Consider the following 23446-nt stretch of genomic DNA (forward strand, 5'->3'; position numbering starts at 1 on the left):
TCCCCTGCCTACCCTGAAATGCGTTTCAGCCCTCAAAAACAGCCATTTTGGGCCATTTCCCGTAACTATGGATACTACATGGTGATGAGAATGTGGTCATAGAGTGATACCATCCTCCAGAATAGAGCGCAAAAGAGCCATAGCCACACAGAGAGAGAGAGAGAGAGAGAGAGAGAGAGAGAGAGAGAGAGAGATCTCAAGTAATTTCACAGAATTAAACAGGCTATGTCCAAAGGTCATCTTCCTGAACCATACATCAAAGGACTAGCTAGTGCCCAGCTTCTAGGGCGTGCTCAACGAATACAAGACCCAATTGTGAAAGGTTTGACTTTCTTTCTTGATGGAGCCCATAGTCCAGAAAGTATGGAGGTCTGTGCAAGATGGTTCTGTTTAGCAGTGCACAAAGCAAATCATGCCTGGGAGAAACAGCCACATGAGACAGATATGGTCAAGGAAGAGCAAGATAATTCGGCTTCAAATGGGCAAGGCTATTGCACATCAACCCCCCCTGGTGTTGGACCTTTGTCAAGGAGGGTGAGGAGTGTCACTGCATGAATTATGTTCTGCTGACTTTCTTGCTTCTCTACTTTTTACTTCGAATATATGAATGATTTTGTCGTGCTTAGATGCAATGGACAAGTGGAACACTCGAAAATGCCTTACTGTTATATTGTTTGATTTTTTAAACAATTTTTTTTTTAAAAACAAAAAAAGGAAAATGTTGTACAGTGTGCTATCCCATTGTGGTTGATTTTTTGTTTCGAAAGTATATTTATCGGCCGTTGCAGGCCCCCTCCTAAGGATAGTATGGTGTAGGTCAGTGTAAGGTGTGAGTCTTTAAGTAAAGAATGATGTAAGCATAAAACCGTGTAGGTCAAAGGGGGAACAGTGCATAGAAAAAAACCACCACACATTTGCTACGGTGTCATGCAAATTTCATCTACGAGTGTTGTTTGAATTGTCATTGCTAGACTTCCGCAATGGCTGGAGTCATAAATGGAGGAGATTGAGAGCTCCTGGAACGGAGCCTTCCCCACATGTCTGGGCTCAATTTCCCTCATGCTTGGCTGGTGGAGGTTGTGTGCCACACCATTTATGTATATCTGAAGGGCACCTCTGTGGTGGATGCATAAGAGCATACAAGGCAACAGTAGATTCTATAGTTGTATTGAATCCTCATGTGGTACGGTTCTTATGGTACCGTATAGTACATTTATACCTTTGCCAACAGTTGAAAGTGAGAATGGTCTTATTATAGCACCTATATGCTTGTATGTATGCGTGCAAAGAGTGAATATATAATCAAAAGGAAGCTAACTGTGCATGACAATGTTTGCCATCATGGACTTTCCATACCTGAACCTTACACATAACCATACTTAACATATGATTCCACTATGGAAGCCAAAGTGGTTCCACAACCAAGTCTTCCTCCACAACAGCTGCCCTATTCAAACAGGTGCTTGTTGGATCATAAGTGGCACACAGAAGGTGGCTTTGTGCACCCAAATTTTGCTTAAGGGAGGTGTGAAAAGGCATGTTAGGTGGGAGGGGTATAGAAAAGCTGCCTGTGAGTGAGAGAGAGAAAAATCCAACTGATGTTTGTGGATGTTAAACCTACCTGTGAGGCTACAAAGACCACACTGTAAAGTGGGGGCTGAGTGTTGAGGTTCAGGAAGTTGATCTCTTAATTTGTCTTATTCTTCTCCCGAAAGGCATTAGGAGGCTTCCTAGTATGTGCATTATTTATCTAGAAAGTACTCTAAGTAGTGCTGTTTCTGTTGATCAGGTTTTGCTCCTAAACTGTATGCCACAGCGTGACCCCAACTTTTTGTTACCTCCTCTTGTGAATGTGTGTAATAAACATGGTAAGAATATTTGGCTAGAAATCAGTGCCAGAGTCATTCTGTACAAAGATTCTTTTTATCCACTCACACTTTTGTTATCTATGCCCAGGACTGCCATTTCATCAAGCGATGTTCGTACCTGGCCTTTCATCATACACACGTGTAAGTCCTGATTTTCGGTCAGCTTCAAATGGTACAAGTAATGAGAACGAAGAGGATTTGTCATGGCAGTTCTCCATACAAAGAGCCTGGGACAATCTAACACAATCCCGAAATGAAGGTAGCTAGCTTGAAAGGGAAAGTAATGGAGTAGAAGTTCTAGCGATTCTCTCATGTACACATTTTTGTTGTCTTGCAAAATCTTTCATTTTTCATGTGTTACAGGACATTCTGCTGCATGTGAGAACCAAGTATCAGAGTCCACAAGACCATCTGTTGTTAGGAAAGACTCTTTTTCTGCTCCTGGAATGTTACAACAAAGAAGGGACCTGCTTGGTGGCTTGTCAAGCAGTGTGGTGCCTTCTCTGCCCCTTGCACTGGACCTGCTCCGCCAGTATGCCCAGGATTATCCAGCTCTTCAGCTACAGGTCAGGTGTTTTCCAATTTATAGAGCATGTTTTTGTGCCTTCTAAGTATGTTCATTCGACTCTAGAACAGCAACAAGCTGCATTGGCACAGTGACTTGCACTCATGATTGTACCGTTTTTTTCTGAATCGGTGCCTTTGGAGCATAGGTACCGGGTTATGCCATTCTTCCCCTTAAATTGGGGAAACGTTGTTCCTGTGCCTTGCTGTTTCCATTTCTTTGTTCCCCTGTTTCCAAATATGCCATTTTGTGGAATGCATGTCATACATAAGGCCTTTATCTATTATATAAACTCTGTTAATGTTTACTATTTTCTTAGGCATGTCTATTGTTTGCCATGCTTTTTAAGATATAAAAAACATTATTTGTATGTCAAAACATGTGGACCCCGTTTCCTGTTTCCCCTCAAGGAACCCCGTTCCTGTTTCCCTAAGGGCCTTCGTTCCGTGTTCCCCGTTTTTTGGCAACGATGCTTTGGAGGTAGCCATCGTTACCAGAGTTTCAGGAAAACCTGATTTGAAACGCCAAAAAAAAGTTTCATACAAAAACTGCAATATATATGTATTTTTTTCAGTATAGAATATACATGAAATTATGTATTTAGGCCCTGGTGTATTCCTATAGCCAGAATACTTGAAAACATGAGAATTCAATGTAAAAGACGATGCAATACTAGAAAACATCACCCATATTCATCAATAATCAATGATCAATCATCATATAGATTCCAATATCTAGCATCTATAGGCAGCCAAGAGTCTTATACTTCATTGAACAAAAAGACAAAATAACATCCTAATATAAATAGATAATGATGATTCATGATTCATGATTCATAAAACAAAGTTCCACTGGTGACTAAATCTAGATAATTTCAAAAAAGTACATACTACTTGGCTATACTAAATAGCTAAATGACTAGAGAGTTGAAGACTCATCCTCCTGCTCATCATCCTCATCATCCTCTCCATCATGAATACCCTCACTCTCAGTACCACTGGCTGAGTCCTCAAATGCCTTATCCTAATGATCTGCTGGTGTCGCACTGGTACTAGCCTGTGTTTGGGATCGTGTACCACAAGATGGAGCTGTCATCTCCTCATACAACATGGGATAGATGTCTCTCTTCTCGTGAGGGATGTCAAGAATCTCCTTGCACTTTGTGATATCAAACTTGTTAGAATTGACTTGGTGAGATAGGCTCGATGGGGTGGGGTTTGTGCTCTATCAATCGCAAGTTGCAACGGCAGAATACAAGCCTCCTCAACTGTGCAGTTGGAAACCTGTTCCTCTTTTTGGTGTGAGACAGGCTCGATGGGGTTGGCTTTCTGCTCTATCAATCGCAGGTTGCAATGGCAAAATACAAGCCTTTTCAACCTTGCAGTTGGGTGCTTGTTCCTCTTCTTAGTGTGGGAAAGTACCCATGTACTCCAGTTTCTCTCACAAGGTCCTGAAATATAGTCTTGTGAGAGAGGTCTCATGGCAATGCGTCTCTACAAATAAAAATCAATAAGTTTTATCATTGAATAGAAGTGTAAGCTATGATCACGATACACAGTTCACAACAGGCAATATTCTTTGTGCTTACTACTTAGTAACCTACCAAGTTTGGAATATTTCTCCCACCAAGTCACAAGCTCCAAGTGTGTGACTTTGAGTTTTGTTGTTGCCTGTCCAAACATGTGGCTGTTGTTCCGATATATGAGAAGCTCATCCTCTAGGTTTCTCATAAGCTCCACATCACCATCCACCAGCCTGGAAATTAAGAGTTCCATCTCGACTCCACCTCTTCATTAAGGTATTGCTCCTCACTTCCTAAAAGAGGATGCAAAATGTGTGCAATGGCTTTGATTGGCCTGTGAAACCAATCCTAGCGCTGGTTCCATATCTCCCTAATATCTTGAACTCTATGGAAACACAAAAAGTAAGGATACACTTCATACATCCATCCAACTTCCAACTTCCAACTTCAAGAGTAAGAGTAAGAGTGAAGATTTCATTGTATCTCTCAAGAGACAATATTGTACAAGCATCGAGAGCTTCCTCAATCTTGTCCATGAACTCATAGAGGAGGCCAGTGGTACTCTCCTCCATGTTTGTGAGTTGAAGAACACTCTACTTGGGTTGGAGTGTCTTAACACAAGTGCATGTGCATCATGTCACCAACTTTCCCTCATCACCATACAAGTAAATGACACTGACCTTGGTATATCTCTGTCATCCCATGTTGTCCACTCAAAGCATGTCACTGTACGCAATAGGCCATGGTGCAATCTCACAAGCCCATCCACCACAATGAACGCGTCGGCAAAGCGGGTTTTGGATGGCTCTAAGGGCTCAAGATCACTATTGGCTCTAAGCATACCGAGCACTTTGGGCCTCTTGGTGACAAACTTCACCATACTAGAGGCTGCAGCAGAGAAAATGTTGCTCACCGAGTCGAACTTTTCCACATCTTCTATCATCAAATTAAGGCTATGTGCAGCACAAGGTGTCCACGCAATCTTTGGAAACTCTTATTCGAGCATCCTTCCCATGGAAACACAATTCGATCCAGTCTGTTGTGACTTGCACAATGTTGTGTGGGCCAATCTCTTGTATAACCTAACGTATATGGCTGAAGATAAACTCCTCTGTCACGAGTGTCTCCGCCATGGAGGCATCTGTTGCATGAATGAATATGGTGCCTTTGCATGAGGAGACAAGAATGTTATATACATTCCTATTTCTCACATTAGACCAGCCATCACACATCCAAGTAAAACGATACTTTTGCCAAGTCGCCTTTAGAGGCTCCATCTTTGTCTCCACTGCTAGCTTCGCTTTCCGAAGCTCTGTAGCACGCACGGCCTCATATGAGGGACCATCCCACACACAACCTATGGTTGAGATTGCGTTGATTGTTGTCCTCCATCAAGGAGTCCGCAAAATGTTGAAGTTCAATGCACATTGAACAAACAGCTTGGTTCTCTCCCTTGTTGTGTCCCTCATGGTAGCCTTTTGAAACCCTGCCTTCAGATGCCCTTTCTTCAGCAAAGGTAAAGCGGTCCTCTTTGCTCGAGGTGTTGAGCTAGAGCTACCCTCAACATAAATATTGTGCTGAATTTGCATGTTACCAACTATAGGATCTTGCTCTTCCACGCCAGGCTCTCTTAAATGTTCAGGATCCATGAGCTCCTAAGGAGGAGTGCCTAGTTGCTTGGACGTCTAAGCCTTTTGACTTTCATAAATGTGCCTTGGTACAGCCTTACAAGGTCCCACCCCATGACCCTTTGTATGTGTGAAGTGTCCCTTTAACCGTGTAATGCTGCCAGAATGCACATCTGTACAAAGCTTGCACCTCCATTTTCTTGAGCCTGAGCCTACATGCTCTCCCACGTCATGTTGTTCCACAAGGGATCTTGTGAGTGAGGCATCTTGCAAACAAAAACCCCCATTGCTTGAGACCCTGCAGGTCATGGGAAAAAATCCGCATTTTAGCTCTAAAAAAAAAACCCTGATTTTGCACACCATGCTCTATTTTTTTGTTGGCCAAGCTGGTGCCATCTATTGAATATAATGTAGGGGGAAAAAAAACGTAGAAAAAGCCTTGTCAAACATTCAAGTACCAAAAATCAGCCCGTGACTAGCACCTAGGCAGGTCAGACCCGTCGCGAATCAGTCAATTGCACTCCCATTGTCATTTCATCATTCCTTTTGCACTGAAAGGCCTCCCATTTACTATCACACCATCCATCATGAGGAGTGGTGCTTTATGGAGTTGTCTTGGTGGACTCAATAGGCTATATAAAGCTTTGCTGAGCTGCTGTAACTAAAGAGGAGATTTCTCCATGAGTGTGGAAAGGCTAGGGATTGGGCCCATCAGGGTAGCTAATTTTTGTGTTGTGCTCATGGCAAAGTTTTGGCCATGGTAAATGGCAACCTTGTGAGGTGTGGATGGAGGGATATCTAAGGTTTTGAGACTGCAAAACAGGTGGCAGAGGTCAGCTTCTTAGGACCTGGCATTAGAACAGGGTATCTTAAAGATCAAGGTGGGTCCCAATGATGTAGTCAACAACACTACTACCATCACCTCCATGTAGATGTCAAGTGGAAGCCTGAGGATGCGGTTGAGCGTGTCATTCCGTTGGGAATAAGAAAATCGTGTTGTGTTGGATGGGGGAAGCTCTGCAAACACACATACAACTCGAATAGAGAAAATGTGAGTGAGAGAGAGAGTGTGGAAATGTAATTGGATAATAATAAAGAATGAGAAAGAACAAAGTACTATATGGTCTAGGTCTAAAAGTGCAAAAAGCTTCAAACTTCTCTTTGGAAAGAGGCTTTGTAAATCCATCTGGCACGTTGGACTGTGTAGGCACATAACTCAAGTTAATCTCTCCACCAGCATGGAGCCTCTCTCTGACATAATGGTTATGTAACTCAATGTGCTTTGTGCGAGCATGAAATACGGAATTCCGATCAAGGACCAAAGCACTCTGACTATCAACATAGATGGTGGTAGAAGACGACTGTCTAATACCAAGATCGGCTTACAGACGTCGTAGCCAAACACATTCCACAGTAGATGTAAAGACTGCCCTGTATTCAACTTCACAGCTAGAAGTGGCCACTGTTGGCTGCTTCTTGCTAAGCCATGAAATGCATGAACCACCAAGAAGAAAATGGTTTCCATTGGTAGACACTCGTGTGTCATAGCATCCTGCCGAGTCACTATTTGTAAAAGCAATCAAGCACAATGTAGACGAGCTGCCATAAAACAACACAAGGTCAATGGTGCCTAAGGTAGCGAAAGACACACTTACATGGTTGCAAATGTTGAGTGCTAGGGCTATGCAAGAATCTGCTCAACTATGAAACAACAAAATGAAGGTCCAGACGGGTAGTGCATAGATAAATAAGGCATCCCACAACCTGCTGATAAGTGGTGGCATCAAATGGGTCACTAGCATCCTTATCAAGCGCAATGTAGACGAGCTGCCATAAAACAGCACAAAGTCAATGGCAGTGTTTCCAAGCGTTTCAGAAACGGCAGGTATGAAACGGGTTTCATACGTTTTGAAACGTTTCATAAAAGGTAAGAAACGGGTACAAAAAGGTTTCATACAAAATAGAAAAAACATGTATATTTTTTACTTGAAATATACAAAAGAAAAAACTGTTGACATAACTTATAAGAGACCACATTGAATTCATTTTAATAAAAACAAAATACATGTAAGATATGATGATATCACAAATCACATGGGTGATCACTGATGACTAAACAGAAATCAAAAGGATCACCACGTGGGTGATGAGTCATGACTCAAAATCCAAGATCAAAATAAATAACATGTCCAAAGTTCAAACTAAATAACATGTCCAAATAAAATGATACTGGCAGCTGCTAGCTACTATCTGCATCCTCATCTGCATCCTCATGCTCATCCTCATCTGCATCTTCTGCCTTTGCAGCCTCACTCTCAAGGTCACTGCCGGTAGCCGAGTCCTCAAATGCCTCATCCTCTAGAGGTGCAGGTGCACCACTAGTACTAGCCTCTCGAGAAAATCATGTAGTGCGAGCCGGAGCCATGATCTCGTCATAGAGCATAGAATAGATGTCTCTCTCCTCCTGAGGAATGTCGGGAATCTCCTTGCACTTCATGATATCAATCTTATTTGGATTCACTTGGCGAGGCTCAATGGGATGACCCTTTTGTTCTAGCAATCGGAGATTGCAATGACAAAAGACAAGCCTCTCCGATTGTGCTGAGGAGAGTCTATTTCTCTTTTTCGTGTGAAAAAGAGCCCATGTACTCCAGTTTCTCTCACAAGGCCCTGAACTGCAATCCTGGGAGAGAACTCTCAATGCAATCCGTCTCTACATTGTACAAAAAAGAATGTTAAGTTAGAGTTAAAAAGAGAGTAGCATTTGAATGTAGATTTTGAAAGAATAGGACTCAAGAGACAAAGATACAAGATTCAAGAATCAAGAAACCTTACCAAGTTGGGTGTCCCAATACCGTATTTCTCCCACCAAGACACTAGCTCCAACTGTGTCTCCCTGAGCAATGCAGTAGCTCGCCCAAACATATGGCTACCGTTGCGGTAAATGAGAAGCTCATCCTCGAGCTTTCTCATAAGCTGTATATCATCTCCCACTCCCACCAACTTGGTAATGTACTCGATCCATCCTGACTTTAGCTCCTCATTGAGGTATTGCTCCTCATTCCTCCAAAGGGGATGCAAAATGTGAGCAACAGCATGGATTGGCCTATGAAACCAATCCCAACGCCGATTCCAGATCTCCTTAATATCTTGAACTCTACATGTAACATGTGACATACATAAGAGATCAAGATTTATAAAATATAGGAAGACTCAAAGACTAAAGTTAAAGCCCAAGGATGAGCACCTGTCACGCGACAAGGTAGTGAAATCATTGAGAGCTTCACCAATTCTGTCCATGAACTCATAAAGCAGCCCAATGGTACTCCCCTCCATGTCTGTGAGCCGAAGGAAACTATACATGGGCTGAAGTGCCTTCACAAGTCCCTCTGCATCCTGCCACCAAGTATCTCTCATGACCATACGAGAGAATGCTATAGACTTGGGCTCATCCTTGTCCTCCCATGCTGTCCATTCACGACACACAATAGTGCGTAGTAAGCCATATCGCACTCTCACTAGTCTCTTCACCACAATAAACATATATGCAAACCGAGTTTTGGAGGGCTTTAGAAGCTCAAGATCACTATTGGCCCTGTACATGCTCAAAACCTTTGGCCTCTTTGTGACAAAGTTCACCATGGTAGATGCAGCTGAAAATACATGGCTCACCCAATCAAGCTTCCCCACATCCTCAATCATCAAGTCAAGGTTGTGTGCTGCACAAGGTGTCCACACAATCTTGGGGAACTCCTCCTCTAACATCCTGCCCATGGATACACAATTGGACCCATTGTCCATGATCACCTGCACAATGTTATCAGGCCCAATTTCATTGATTGCCTGGCGCATGTGGGACATAATGAACTCCCCTGTAACCACTATCCCTGGCACCGATGCATCTATGGCACGAATGAACATTGTGCCTTTGCAGGAGGACACAAGAATGTTGTACACATTTCTCTTCCGCACATCTGTCCATCCATCACAAAGCAAAGTACAACCATACTTTGCCCAAGTGGCCTTGAGAGGCTCCATCTCCATCTCCACAGCCAGTTGCTCCTTGCGAAGCTCAGTAGTGCGCAATGTCTCGTAGGAGGGGCCATCCCACTCACACCCAATGCGGGAGATAGCTCTCATTGCCTTCTTCCATCGAGGAGTCCTGACAATGTGGAAGGATAATCCACATTGAATAAACAACTTCATCAACTCCCTCGTTGCCTCTTTCATGGCAGCCTTTTGCATCCCTACCTGTACATGTCCTTTCTTGAACACTGGAAGACTAGTTCTTTTGGCTCGAGGTGCCGAGCTAGAACCACCTGCAACCTCACCACTGGTATCTTCCTCTCTGATACTGCGAGTCCTCTTGGAGACACTTTGACGTGCTTCAGGCTCCCCCAGATTGGGGATATCCTTAAGGGGGATACCTAGCTGCATGGCCTTCCAAGCCTTGAGGCTATCATAGATTTCTTGTGGCACATGCTTACATGGCCCAATGCCAAAACCCTTTGTTTGTGACAAATATGCCTTCAGCCTGGTGACACTGCCATGGTGCTTATCAGCACAAAAGTTGCATTTCCACTTTCCGGAGCCCGAGCCACCATATCTAGACTCGAAGGTGACATTGTTCCAAAGAGAATCACCTGTTCGAGGCATCCTACAAGGTGGGGATAAATGCAGATTGTTGGCCCTCATGATTTCAACTTTTATCTTGGCCAACAATAGAGCAAGAGTGGACCGTGGAAGATATGCCATAAATATTGATGGAAGAGAAAAAAGTGTGCTGCTTTGTGAGTTGTGCAGAGAAAACCAACTTAAAGCAAAACATGACATTACCCCTTTGGAAGACCTCCACAAGGCCCAAGGACACCAAGGAGCAGGCGGGCTGACACAAGCGATGGAAGGATGGCACACAAATTGGCGAAGTCACAAGCGGCCGCTACTGGGAAGCGTGAACAAAGTGCGCCGTACGATTCACGAAAGGATTCGTTTTTTAAGGTTTTTAAAATATGCATGATGAAAAAAACGCGTTTCATAGAGGACGAAACGTTTCGTACGTTTCGAACCTGTATGAAACGCGTTTCTATGCAACTGTGGTCAATGGTGCCTTTAAGGTCGTGAAAGACACGCTTACATGCTTGCCAATGCTAAGTTCCAGGGCTATGTGAACAATGGAAACAAGTGAATTGTCAGGTAGCACTCATCAACATGGATTAACTGCCCTCGTAAATCCTTGACACGGGTGATAAACACATGCATAGAATCACCCTCAGTCATATGCTCCGTGTCAAGATTTTTGCGGAGATTAGCTATATGAGCTTCATTGCGGATCTGATACAAGGCAAGTATTTCCGATGTACCTTTAGTAGAAGTACATGAACAGATACGGATATGAGGAATGACTTGCCGTCGACATGAGAGAGCGATCAATGCATGAGCCTATGCATCTTTAGCATCCCATCGGAGTTGTTCTTGTGTAGAAGGGATAGGTGTAGGCGGTGCACTTCCACTGGAACCAGAATCACTAGTCCCAACAGTGGATCCCCTTGACGTGCTAGCTGCAGGTGCAGGACCAGCAGGTCTTAACTCATCATGTATGCCCATATAGGATAGGAGGTACCATCCAACTTATCCTCAAATGACAACATTCCAAACAAGTCACTGGTGTTTCTATGCATTTTCCAATAATATGTATTCACTGAGTGTACACAAGTCTAACTCAAACAAAGATTGCAACTGAATCAGAATGCCCCAAATGTTTGCTCAATACATATACATATGACAAGCTGTCTCAACCAAGGAAACTTGCAACAAATTGAAGCAAAGCACTGCAAAAAATTGGGCAAAATGTTCCTATAAGGCAAAAGTGTAGAAATGTCGGCCAAGCAATGTAGACGAGCTACCCTAAAACAGCACAAAGTCAATGGTGCCTTTAAGGTCGTGAAAGACACGCTTACATGCTTGCCAATGCTAAGTGTTAGGGCCATGCAAACAGTGGAAGCAAGTGAACTGTCAGGTAGCACTCATCGACATGGACCTATGCATCTTTAGCATCCCATTGGAGTTGTTCCTGTATAGAAGGGATAGGTGCAGGTGGTGCACTCCCACTAGAACCAGAATCACTAGTCCCAACAGTGGATCCCCTTGATGTGCTAGCTGCAGGTGCAGAACCAGCAGGTCTTAACTCATCATGTATGCCCACATAGGATAGTTGGTACCATCCAACTTATCCTCAACTGACAACATGCCAAACAAGTCACTGGTGTTTCTAGACATTTTCCAATAATATGTATTCGCTGATTGTACACAAGTCTAACTCAAACAAAGATTACAACTGAATCAGAATGCCCCAAATGTTTGCTCAATACATATACGTATGACAAGCTGTCTCTTGCAGCAAACTGAAGCAAAGCATTGCAAAAAATTGGGCAAAATGTTCCTATAAGGCAAAAGTGCACAAATGTCGGCCAGAAACCTGTAAATTCTGCAAATATGAGAGAAATGCCCAAATTTTCTCACATAGACCTGTCAATCCTTGTGAAATAGGCACAAATGTGAGCAAAATCATGATTTTGGGTGTAAATCTTGCATATTACGCAAAAAGCCCCAAATTTTAACAGACAAAATGTGCCCAATGTGTCAATTTCAGGTCAAAATCTGCTGAATACCACAATTTTGCATACAACAAGTAACCTGTATGAGCTGAAATGTTCGAAAAATTTCAAATGCCCCAAATTTTGCAGTGTGCAGGTACGCAGCATGCTTGGTGTACGAACAGCAACAATGTACGGAACAGCAGGTACAACAGAGTTGTACGGCGCCGTACAGGTGTATGGACAACAGCTGCAGGGCAGCATGGGTGGCACAGATCTGAAAGGACAGTAGGGTGGCGCAGGCAGAGCAGGGCGGCACAGGGCAGCATGTGCAGGGTGGCACAGTTCTGTGTATGGGCTGTACAGGCTGCAACATGTCGGCGCAGATCTGTGTGGGCAGTAGCTGCAGGGTGATGGCAAGGATCTGTAGGCGAGGAGCACACTGGCTCTGATACCAATGTTGGATGGGGGAAGCTCTGCAAACACAAACACACACACAGCTCAAACAGAGAAAATGTGAGAGAGAGTGCTGGAAATGTACTTTGATAATAATAAAGAAAGAGAAAGTACAAAGTACTGTAAGTGTGTACACACAGGAAAAAACCCATGTCCAGCCATGGTATAAAGTGCCCGTGAGTAGGCTAGTTCACACCTGCTGAACTTCTATGAGGAGAAATGGCTAACATGTTGTAGCCACATTTCATGATCCTTTCTACCCGTGCTAATATACATGTTCATTTCTTCAGTTCCATTGTCAGGTGTAATCTTGTACATGAGGCAATCCCCCTCTAACTAGTCTCTGTATAAAAAGCAATTTCATAACTTCTGTAAAAGATCACCTGGTGCAGACGGAGTGCCTCCTAGCCATTCCATAGTGTACCACAATTGAGTTTATGTGGTCTCATTGGCCATCCATTTGCTGTCAGTTTCTCCCTTTGCTTTGCAAAGAGGTCTCTTCCACAAAGAAAGTTATCGCCTCTGCTGTCATTTGTGTGTGGGAATGAGTAGAGGTGGATTGAGAGGAAAACTTGCTGTGACTGGGGTCACTCTAGTTTTGCTCTGGTTTGATGGTCTTGTCATGTCCTGGGTCTCTAGCACAGCAGTGACCAACAGTAAAAAAATGTTATAAGGACTGTGTGGCTGTCACTTTGGTCTTCTCACCTCTTGTGCCCTCTCCTGTGCCGGTTTTTACACAGAGGAGGGACTTGCTAGGAATGTGCTTGGAAGCATTGCATCTCCAGCTGTATGAGTCGCTTGGTTAAACTAGCCTCTGCTGCCAGTTTCATGAGGAATTTGGGGTGTTAGAACACTTCTTTTATGTTTTTGTATTCCTTCCTTACTCCGACCTGCTGGGCATCAAATGCAAGTGTCTTTTTGATAGCCCTTTATGACTCATTGGTAAGACATTGCCTTTGTCTTGCCAGATTTAGCCTGTATGTAGCGTCGCTAGAGTCATAGAGCATGTACAGGGTTACTCACCAGATTTTGTATCCTATAGACATTGGACTTATTACCATTAATTATCATCCAGTTAAATGATACACGGGGGGACATGCTAGCACTGAGATGGTAGCTTATTGACTCCGAATTGGGACTGACCGTCTGTGATTGATAGTAGGTAGGCATGGTTATGTTTTAAGCTGAGAAGTGTACTGAGCTGAGAGAGAGAGATTAAGTGTCTGCTAAGGATCCAATGGGCCTATGACACCAAAGTGATACAATAATGCCCATTGCGTATCTTATCATGGGACCAAGTACAGGCACTGGACGTTAAGGCCTCAAATATGATTTGGAGAGAGATTGGATGTCTATATGCATCTTGCATACCATTTTTGCTAATACACTCTGATTGAACATGAAGCCAAGCAAAAAAGAAAATGAATTGATTGGTCATAAACACGTAACTGATTGTTTGTTTGTTTGTTTTTTTTATATAAAGGTGCTGGTAACAGGATCACTTCACCTTGTGGGTGATGTCCTAAGAATCTTGAAAAGGTAGTGTATGAAGAAATTTGACAAGCAGAACTCAATTTTTTCTTCAAAAATTAGTATCCCTATTTGTCTATTTGTTTGTGTGGCTATATACATAATAAGCTTTTGAGTGCTCGTCTCCACAGCGACGTCTTTGGCGAGTGCTTTTATAGAAAATCCATTTATGAGATTTGCCAATTTACATAAATGTAAGCATGTAATCCATAAATACTGGGGTTTTTTGAGGCATGTACATGATGAAACGCTATAATGAATGATATGCACAGAACTGCTGTTTTGTCTTTTTTTTTTTTTTTTAAAGGGAGAAAAAAAAGATCTTTCTCAGAAGACATTCAAGTTAAATTTTTAACAGGTAGTTAGATAAAACAAAATATGCTTTGTAGTCTTTGCTTGGAGAGTGCGATCCAGAACTAGTTAAATAAACAGGTCCTTGAATGAGTGGTCATAACTTTTCGAAAAAATGAATTGTGATTTAAAAGTCTCTAGGGTGTGGTGGCACAGCTTGGGCGTTGTTACAAGCTACATGCTTAATCTCTGCATATTTGCATGTAGGGCTTTATATATATATATATTTTGGGGGGCGAGGGGTCCGGTGGGAAATTGTAAAGTACATTACTCACACACGCTAGATGCCATCGCTTGCACAGGGGGAGATTTGAACCTGTCATCTAGGGACTCTCAAACTCCTTCCTAACCACTGCATTGACGCATGATTGGAATGTAGGGCTTTTTACAGAGCTTGGGCTATCCTTTTCTTTAAGTTATTGCCAAGTTTTGTTACATTAAAAGTAAATGGTCAAAACTCGAACTAATGGAGAAGGGAAACGAATCGTTCCTTAAAATCGACAGCTATCAATTGTCAATGTTTGTCACAAGACCAATTAAAAGTATTGCAAGGATTAAGATTGTTAGAAGATATTGTATTGTAGCAACTTTTTGTAGTGAGAGATACATCAAACGTGTTTATTTTAAAATTAATCACACAAAATTATGGCATGTTTATAGAAAAAGAGTGAAACATGACTGTTCATTTACCAAACTAATGTTCATTTAACAGTAGTTTGGTGCTTGGAAATTCAAATGTTCATAAGGCACCTTTATGACTTCAAAAAATTCCCAGATTCTTACTAGTATTTCTTATGAAGCATTTTTTGATTGAAGGTTCATATGTTTTAGAGAGGTTTGGGGAAAATTATTCGTTGTTGAATTGGAAATTTTCGTCGGCCTCAAATTGCTCTCCAGAATTGCCAAGATATCTCTCAAAACATGTTCATTTATTGATTTTTAATTTAGGAAAATTGATGTTTTCTATATATAGAAGTGAAATGATTTCTTTATCACAATTAGGGATCATAAGAAATTCAATAAAATTATGATGGAAATTTCTTCTACTCTAGTGAGTTTTTTAGAAAACATTTGTGCTTAGCGAGAAGTTTAGTCAATTTTCTAGAAAACGTTTGCAATCTTATATTTTGGTCGATCCAAACATGTTTGGGCATTCATTTGAGCCTTACAATCCAAGAAGAACATGTCTCAAGAAGGTTTCCTTCTCCCTTGAGTTTGGTAGAATCTTGTAAAGGACCAAAATGTGCTAGAACTTTAGAGATAAAAACGGAAAGCTCTATGAAGTCGAGGTAGAGCTTGAACTTTGAGAGAGAACTAACTACACTCATCTTGCCACAACAAGAATGTAAGAACATACAAGAAGTGAGGGGGAATTGCGTATCTTGCTTGTAGTCTTTCGGTTGTTATCGTGGCCACAAAATCAAATGCAGAACATCAATAACAAGGAGCTACTAAGAGGATGATTTTTGGCTTAGTAATTCAGGAAGTTCTTATGACACAAGTGTGATGATATATGAACGAGGAGATCTTGATCTCTAAGTCATAGAGGATGGCCTAGTGAGTGTATCACCCACCATGTTTACAATAAGGTTCGTACGTTCCAAAGGAGGTTTGTCACATTCCTCCAAACAATGTTTAGGTAACTACTGTGACATGATTACCAATGTCTAGGATTGATGTGGCTTTTTAACCTTTTGCAAACTATTGGAACTTTTGCATTGGTATCATCAGTCTTGTAATGGCCTCCCAATTTATTTGCAAATTGTGTTTAAGAAAATACTCAATTGAATGAGGGCATATTCAATTGCTCATCAACAAGGCCACCATGTTTTGCTTTGTGAACCAACATGGTTTCACTCGCCTGACCTACTGTAAGGTGCTTTGCCATCTCATCCGCATGAGAACGGACACTATCTATTGTAAGATGTTATTGGTACATAAGTGGTCTTACTATGCACTTAATGTCAAATAGGGAAAGTCTATGGATTTAGTATACATGGTTGCTTAAGAGTAGTAATAGAGATCGGACCATTTTAAGTTTGGCCAGCCTAGTGTGAAAACTAGTCATTTGTATATAGTTCTTTTTGACAATAACCAATACTCAATCATTCCATTGTAATAGTGTTCAAGTGAGCTCTCCCCCTTCTCTCTTCTTGCTCGCTCGCAAGCTATTGTGTTCTTACTTGCTTGATGGATGCATGTTTGGATAGGCGTGATTATCGGTTTTCCTCCTAAATTAGCTTCTTCTTTTCCTGTCTTTTGTGAGAGAGAACCATCACGAAGCACCATGTCTTGTTGCCTCCATCTAGGCATTGAGAGATCTCTCTTCATCCCTTTGGCAATGATCATTCTAGTGTGATAATGGAGTGAGGATACGGCAGACAAGCTAGCACACCCACATAGAAAGTTGCAGATTACAGCTCTAAGGCAAGATCCAACGACACATGCTTTGATAAAGGCTAAAAAAAGCTCTTGGATTAAACATATTTGGCATTGCTTTCGAGGCCTAGTTCAGGGCTTAGCTCTATTTTTTCGTCCATTCCAAGCTATTGGGATTACCCAATATTGATTAGGAGGTCACACTCCAACAAACATATGTTTTTGGAGCCTTGGATGTGTTTGTTTGTGTTCTTAACTTTGATTTTGAGGCATTCTATATTTATTAACACGTGAGCCTTGAGCTGTGAGACATAAGTTGTGAGCTTGGACCCGTGAGCCTAAAGATAGGTATACCTAAGATAGTAAGAACTAATTATTACAGAATAATTTAACCTCTTAGATCACAATGATCCGACCCCTAGATGATCTCGCTTTAGGAAAACAATTAGGGATCAAAATTACAAACAAGTTCCCTTCGTAGAAGAAGCCGTGGCGGCACAACCTGCTTCCCTAACGGTTCGTGCAAGATTTTGGTACTCTAGAGACACAACTGGAGCTTCCTCGTTTGTGCACCCATTGCCTTTGCTATCGCCCAACTACCTCTTTCTCGCTCAGCCCCCCACCTCCTTGCCGCCTGATTTCTCCCCCCGATTCCCATTCTGCACCTTCCTCCTCCTGTGCCCTATTGAGCCCCCGCCTTATTCCTTCGTGCTCATCAGCACTTCAGCCCGGCATCCGCCCTCGCTTGACTCTAGCCTATTTTTACCCCCCAAGCCCTCGTGTGTCTTCCTCCTCCTCTGCCCTGTTGAGCTCCTGCCTCCCTTCTTTGGTCTGCCACCTCTTCTGTTTCGCACCCAGTCCCCAGTCTGCTATGGAGCCCTCCTGGAGGTGTAAAGACCAGAAGATGCCGACACCACTTGTTGAAGAGAAAAACAACGCAAAAGTTGAAAACACCTGCCAAAGGAGAGTATAGGGCTTAGGCGACAAAAGGCTCCAAGGGGAGGGTAAATGATATGGGCAAGAAGGCGAGGAAGTATCCACAATCTTACAGACCAAGGTGGGAGGCCTCCAATGAGGCAACTATCGAAGAAAGGAGCTGGAGCTCGGCTTCTAAGAAGGAAAGGCAAGGGATGGCGGCCTTGGTCGGGGATATGGAGCAGCCAAGAGGATAACAACCTCATTCAAGGTTCTAAGCTTTGCATCAGGATAGGGGAGATGTGGGGAGAGTCTAGATTTTCACACTTGGTTTAGCCCATATTTGGACGCATGCCTTGGAGAGAGAAGCAATTATCACAGGAGGCCGTAGATAGCAGATTGGCTAGCTTTGAGGGGAGGAGAGGAGAATCTGCTAGAGCCATGCCTACTTCAAGATTGTACAGGTTGGAGTATAAATACCATGCTAGAGCCTCCTTTTAGACCCACGCGTGAGGGGTCACTAGAGGTTTCTTTGAGATTTCAGGCCCACATAGGCGGAGGGATGATATCCATAGGTTGCAAGGCTAGGATGGATCCATAATTGTGGATCCCTTCCCAGGTGTGAACCATTCCATAAATTTCTTTCGCATGTCCTCCATGAGGTCTGAGTAGTGCTTAGCTGTCCAAGGGTGACATATGCTTGTGTCATTTCCCAAAGGGGCATGGTCGAGAAAAGGCAATTCAAGTTCTCTTTTCACAAGTGCCCCGTGTGTGAGCGGGGGCCTGACGGCACACGAGAGGTGGTCCCTCCTGCTCCTTGGACTTTCATGTTAACACCGTTTACTTCAAAGGAGCTTGCGAAGGCCTCTGCACTTCCCAGGGGAAAATGCCCAGGAGAAGATGGGCTTTCAATTTCTTTATTTCTTCGGCATTGGGTCCTCATGGACGGAAGCTTCAAAGTTGCCTTCAATGAGATTATGACAATTAACTCCATACCGGAGAGGTTGTTAGAGGGATTAATCCATTTGATTCCTAAGGAGGGTGGTGACAAGTTGTAGATTCAACAGCAGAGGCCCATCACGCTCCTAGGGACTGCCAAAAAAATCCTAGTCAAAGCCATCCTCCTTGATTTGATTCATGGCACATAGATGTGTTTCATCTAGGATTGGAGCATTTAGGACAACATCTTCACTTTTTGGTAAGGTGGCCGCTTTGGCTAGGTCAGTTATCCTTCTGGATTTTAAGAAAGCATGATAGTGTAGACATGGGCTTTTTGGAGGGGAGAATGTGTCGAATGGGATTTCCCGAGGAGTGGGTCTGAGCTATGACTGGGCTCTATTCGACTTCACCAGTCGAGGTGTGACTGGGCTATATTCGACTGTGTGATCAAGGATGTGGCAAATGGGATTTCCCGAGGAGTGGGTCCAAGATGTGACGAGGCTCTATTCGACTTCACATAGCCAAGTTGTCATTTAGGGAGCCCGAGGCGACATATTTTTGCTTTCTCACTTGGTCATGTAGGGCTGTCCCCATAGGAAACTTATCTATTTTTGTTTGTTGTCGAGGCCATGAGCAATTTTCTCATGTTGAGGAGACAGGGCTCCAAGGGCTTCGACTTCCCATCCATGGGTTAGAGGAGTTGCTTGATTCAAAGTTTGTTGATGACACAACATCATATCTATCGAGAGATGAGGGAAAGCTCTAGAGATTCTTTGATGTTAGAGATCTTATGCTGTGCATCCGGAGTGCAGATCAGCTTGCTCGAAGAAGAAGTGTGGATTTTGGGTTAGCTTATCACTCACCCTGACTTGGAGGCTAGTTGAGGCTTTTCAGTGGATCTTGAGTTGCACTCTAGTTTGTTATCTTAGATGTCAGGTTGGTGTCGATATCTGCTTAGAGTAGTAGGCTACCCCCTCTTCTAGCATTTGAACAAAGTTGCTGTGTTGGACTTTAGCCCAAGCTTTCCTTAGTAGGTCAGTTCATGGTGGCCAATAAGGTTCTTCTCGCCACCATGTCGTACATCTCCCAGGCTTGCATTGGTTAGGCTAAACATTTGATCGGTAACTTTCTTTGGGCTAGTAGTGATGGGAGGCCTATTGACTCTAGCCCACTCACGACATAGGCGGACATGAGTATCATCGCCCCTCTATTCAGAGCTGATCCTTTTGAGCAAGTTGATAGTTCGTGGCCTTTTTCTAGGTGGCAAGAAAGTTGATAGTTCCTGGCCTTTTTCTAGGTGGCAAGAAAGTTGATAGTTCATGACCTTCGTTTGGGTGGTGAGCTTTGGAAGAACTTCCTCTTGGCTAGGATCTTTGCCTGCACCCTAGTTTTAGCAAGTTCTTCGCCCTAGAGTATGAGTTGGATTTTTTATGGAGATGCATGCTTGTAGCTGTAGCCTTGTGTTTTGAGAACATATGTGTAGCCCGTCTCTTACGCATGTGGAATCACCTCAAGCTGGCCCTCCAGCAATCCACTCCACCTACATCTCGAGGGGCACTTCTGTTAGCCTTTGATTTAGAATCCCTTGGTCCATTTGCCTAGTGGTCACGTTGGGGGCTCACCCCCACACATAGCATGGGGAGCTTTGAGTATGGGTCTCGTTCGGTCACTCACCCTCGGAGGCCCAAGAGGGAAGCCTCACTAGGATACAAGGTAGGGACAAATTTAGCCTTGACATTGACTCTTTCATCCCCTTGAAGTGGTTGGCCTCGATCTTGGACCGTGCCCTACTGTAGTGGCTGGGAGTGTTCACCAGAGGAGACATACGACATTTCTTTGGCCATCCATGGCGTTGATGAGAGCTCTAACGTACTCACCTTCTATATCAGATTGGGAAGCCCTGGTGTCATAGAAAGAATGTAGGGAATAACCTAATGTCATGGGGCTTTACTTAACCACACTCGGGAGCACAAACAGTTTAACCAAGAAACCAACTTACCATGGCCTAGCACACAAATGCACAATCGGGGTGTCACTCACCTTGTGAAAGCTGGTTGCCTGGGATTCTCATAGAAGATGATGTCACCGCGTAATCGCACCCGAAAGCTCCACTCTGCCACTGCTATCGCACTCCAATGGAAGCTCGACCCTCCTCACCACTCAATCTTACAAACTCACTCTCTCACACACATGCAAGCAAGCACACATAACATCTTAAACAAGCAAAAGACAAGCAAGTAATAGTATAGGAGAGTAGGAAGAAGAGCACTCTATTAGCTTATGCATCAAAGAATGAGCGGCCAAAGTTAAACATTAGGTCCTAGGGATCATTCAGCCACTTTAGCTTATGTAAATGCCTAATCCAAAAATAGTACTAATCCAGAAATAGTACTCTCTTCCTAAGATCCTGTAGTGCACCTGTAAATAGACAAGTGGTGAGCACATACGTAAAATACACAATACATGGCTTTCAAGTGAATTCCGGCCATTCTAGTGCCTATGGCCCAAAGGTGGTGCACATGATACAATGGATGGCATCGATGCCATAGAGGTCTTCGGCAAGGGTTAACATACTCCCCTTCCTGACGCATATTATGTCCTCAGAATATGTAATCGAAATATGTCGATGAAGATGCGTCGAAGTTGTATGCCGGATGCATGTTGGCATTGGAAATGTTGGAGGTCTTGTAAGGTCTACAAGGCAACATGGTATAATCGACAAGGTGTTCCTGTCTCGATGAAGATGCGTCGAGGTTGTATGCTGGATGCATATTGGCATTGGAAATGTTGGAGGTCTTGTAAGGTCTGCAAGGCAACATGGTATAATTGGTAAGGTGTTCTTGTGAAAAATAATTAAAATTTAAGCACAATACAAACACCTAATCAACCAGGAGGAATTTTTTTTGGATTGGTTAAATTTTTCTAGTTAAGACAATGCTAATATTAAGGCTGGTCCAAATTCATTCTAAACTAAGATGGAGCAAACAACATGTCTTGGGTTATGACCCTAGTCTCTACACACTATCACTTTTGTGAAACTATCTCTACTATTATCTAGCCTCATAAATGAAACTGCTAAGTGATTTATTACAAGCTTGATGCTTTGACTCTTTTTAAAAAAAAGAAATTATCTTTTAATTCTAAGATAAAAATGTAAGAGTAGGGCACCACCCTCCAAAGACCCAAGCAATGGCCTAGAGACCCCATATAAGAGTATATAAGAACCGCTAAGTACCTCGACAACAACAATGGTTATTTAGCCCTTTATTGATATGTTTTTAGCCACAAGGCCCCATCCCATGAAGATAAAGGCTATGGTCCAAAGACTCTATCACTTAGAGTCAAAAGTCCTACCAAGAGCCACATGGCGATGGTTATCTTCTTAGACCTTTCTTTGTTTTTTTTTAAAAAAAATGTTTAAAGTACTTTCACTTTCACAATTCACCTAGAAGGCTCTACTCTAACTAAATATGGCACACTAAAGGAAGGTGGAGTACTTGGCATACTTCTTTGACATACTTCTTTGACATACTTTAAGGTCGATCTAAGGAAAGATTGAACTAGGACCAAATCTTACTTTAAGGTCGATCTAAGGAAAGATTGAACTTGGGGAGCTCATCACCATCAGGTGTAACCTAGGTAGATCCTCTGGTTCCCCAAATATTGATTGTAGCCATCATGTATCCAATTTAGATCATCTTGAGGCTCAATAGCTTGTTTTTTAGCATCCTTGTAGGGTGAGTCCTTCCCTACATTGGTCTCTTCTCTACAAGTATAACAGTACGACGATGAGGCTAAATAAGTGGTGGTGTCTAAATTATTTTTAAAAAGTCATCCACTACCCATAAGATATACGTGTCCAATCACAAGATCAACCTTGATGATGGAATCATCGAATTGGAGGTAGACATGGTTCTTGGACCAGTCATGTACCATCTTTGCATCTCTTATGAAGGGATATCCTAAGATCATTTCACAGGTTTAGGTTGTTTAGAAAATTCCATAACAATGAAGGTATGTTTAACCTCCTTGATGTTTAAGAAGCTTGATCTTTAGATCTTGTAACATCCTAATAGGTTTGGCGACAGTCCTGTTAGCCATCATGACAATGATGTTTGAAACTTCTCAGTGATTATGCTTACATCTGCACCACCATCTAGGAATCCTATTATTGTGATGCCCTTGGGGGTGATTGGTAGAAATGCAATAGAAACATCACCTTCGAAGTATGGTCCTAGCTTATTAAGTGGAATTTTAACCATAGATTTGGCATTTTCTTCTTCCACTAGGACAGTTGATTCGGGCACAACTCAAGGTGTCTCCATTGTGTTTTAGGGACGTGCCTTATGTATGTCAGAAAATGGTGGTAGTCCTACATTGAGTTCTCCATTAAGGACAGCCCTCATCACTTCAAATAATTTGGTATCTCCACTCAAGCGGGCGGTTATAGTTGTACTTGTTTATGAGGCCATAAATTGAATACTTTGGGGATGTTCAGTGGCAAACTCATGACCTCCTTTCCATTAAATGTGTTGGTGAGGCTAGAAAGGACTCAAGGTTTTATATGGTAATTGTCCCTTAAACCAATCAGGGATTAAACTAAGAGTGGTGAAGGCCTCAGTGTCTTTCATGATGACATTAGGCACATCTAGAGGTTTGTGAATCTTAGTAGTAGTCGTTTAAGGTACTAAGGTGTACAA

General features: G+C 42.8%; 2 protein-coding genes across 12 annotated transcripts in view; one reads left to right on the top strand and one right to left on the bottom strand.

Annotated features, from left to right (window-relative positions):
- The window catches only part of LOC147613354 (folylpolyglutamate synthase-like), a 109242-nt gene extending 94747 nt beyond the window's left edge, over positions 1-14495 (top strand). For 5 of the 11 annotated variants that reach the window (XM_086782660.1, XM_086782655.1, XM_086782658.1 and 2 more), the window contains 5 exons: positions 223-534; positions 1790-1868; positions 1957-2127; positions 2232-2434; positions 12327-12919. In XM_086782660.1, coding sequence (XP_086638786.1) covers positions 223-534; positions 1790-1868; positions 1957-2127; positions 2232-2434; positions 12327-12590 — 1029 coding nt within the window. In that variant the 3' untranslated portion in view covers positions 12591-12919. Of the gene's footprint in view, positions 1-222; positions 535-1789; positions 1869-1956; positions 2128-2231; positions 2435-12326; positions 12920-14115 lie in introns of those variants that run through there. The other 6 variants (XM_086782666.1, XM_086782662.1, XM_086782659.1 and 3 more) reach the window with 3 other exon arrangements.
- Positions 7147-10242, bottom strand: LOC147613356 (uncharacterized). Its single transcript, XM_086782112.1, has 5 exons — positions 8831-10242; positions 8419-8740; positions 8105-8296; positions 7348-7410; positions 7147-7182 (listed from the first exon to the last, which is right to left on the bottom strand). The coding sequence occupies exons 1-5, from the start codon at positions 10237-10239 to the stop codon at positions 7147-7149; spliced, it is 2022 nt and encodes a 673-aa protein (XP_086638238.1). The 5' UTR covers positions 10240-10242.
- Positions 14496-23446: the final 8951 nt, after the last annotated feature.

Source organism: Cibotium barometz, chromosome 44 (assembly GCF_041138505.1).
Source record: "Cibotium barometz isolate CiBa-2024 chromosome 44, ASM4113850v1, whole genome shotgun sequence".
Lineage (NCBI taxonomy): Eukaryota > Viridiplantae > Streptophyta > Polypodiopsida > Cyatheales > Cibotiaceae > Cibotium > Cibotium barometz.

Bases quoted from the DNA above. Each gene is read 5' to 3' on its own strand.
- LOC147613356 (XM_086782112.1), bottom strand. From the start codon at position 10,239: ATGCCTCGAACAGGTGATTCTCTTTGGAACAATGTCACCTTCGAGTCT. The intron at 7,411-8,104 runs GTGAATCCAAAT...GTTTTATGGCAG, and splicing joins ATCCCATTGAGCCTCGCCAA to CTCGTCTACATTGCGCTTGA. The intron at 7,183-7,347 runs GTTGTGGGATGC...GTTTTATGGCAG, and splicing joins ATGCCACCACTTATCAGCAG to CTCGTCTACATTGTGCTTGA.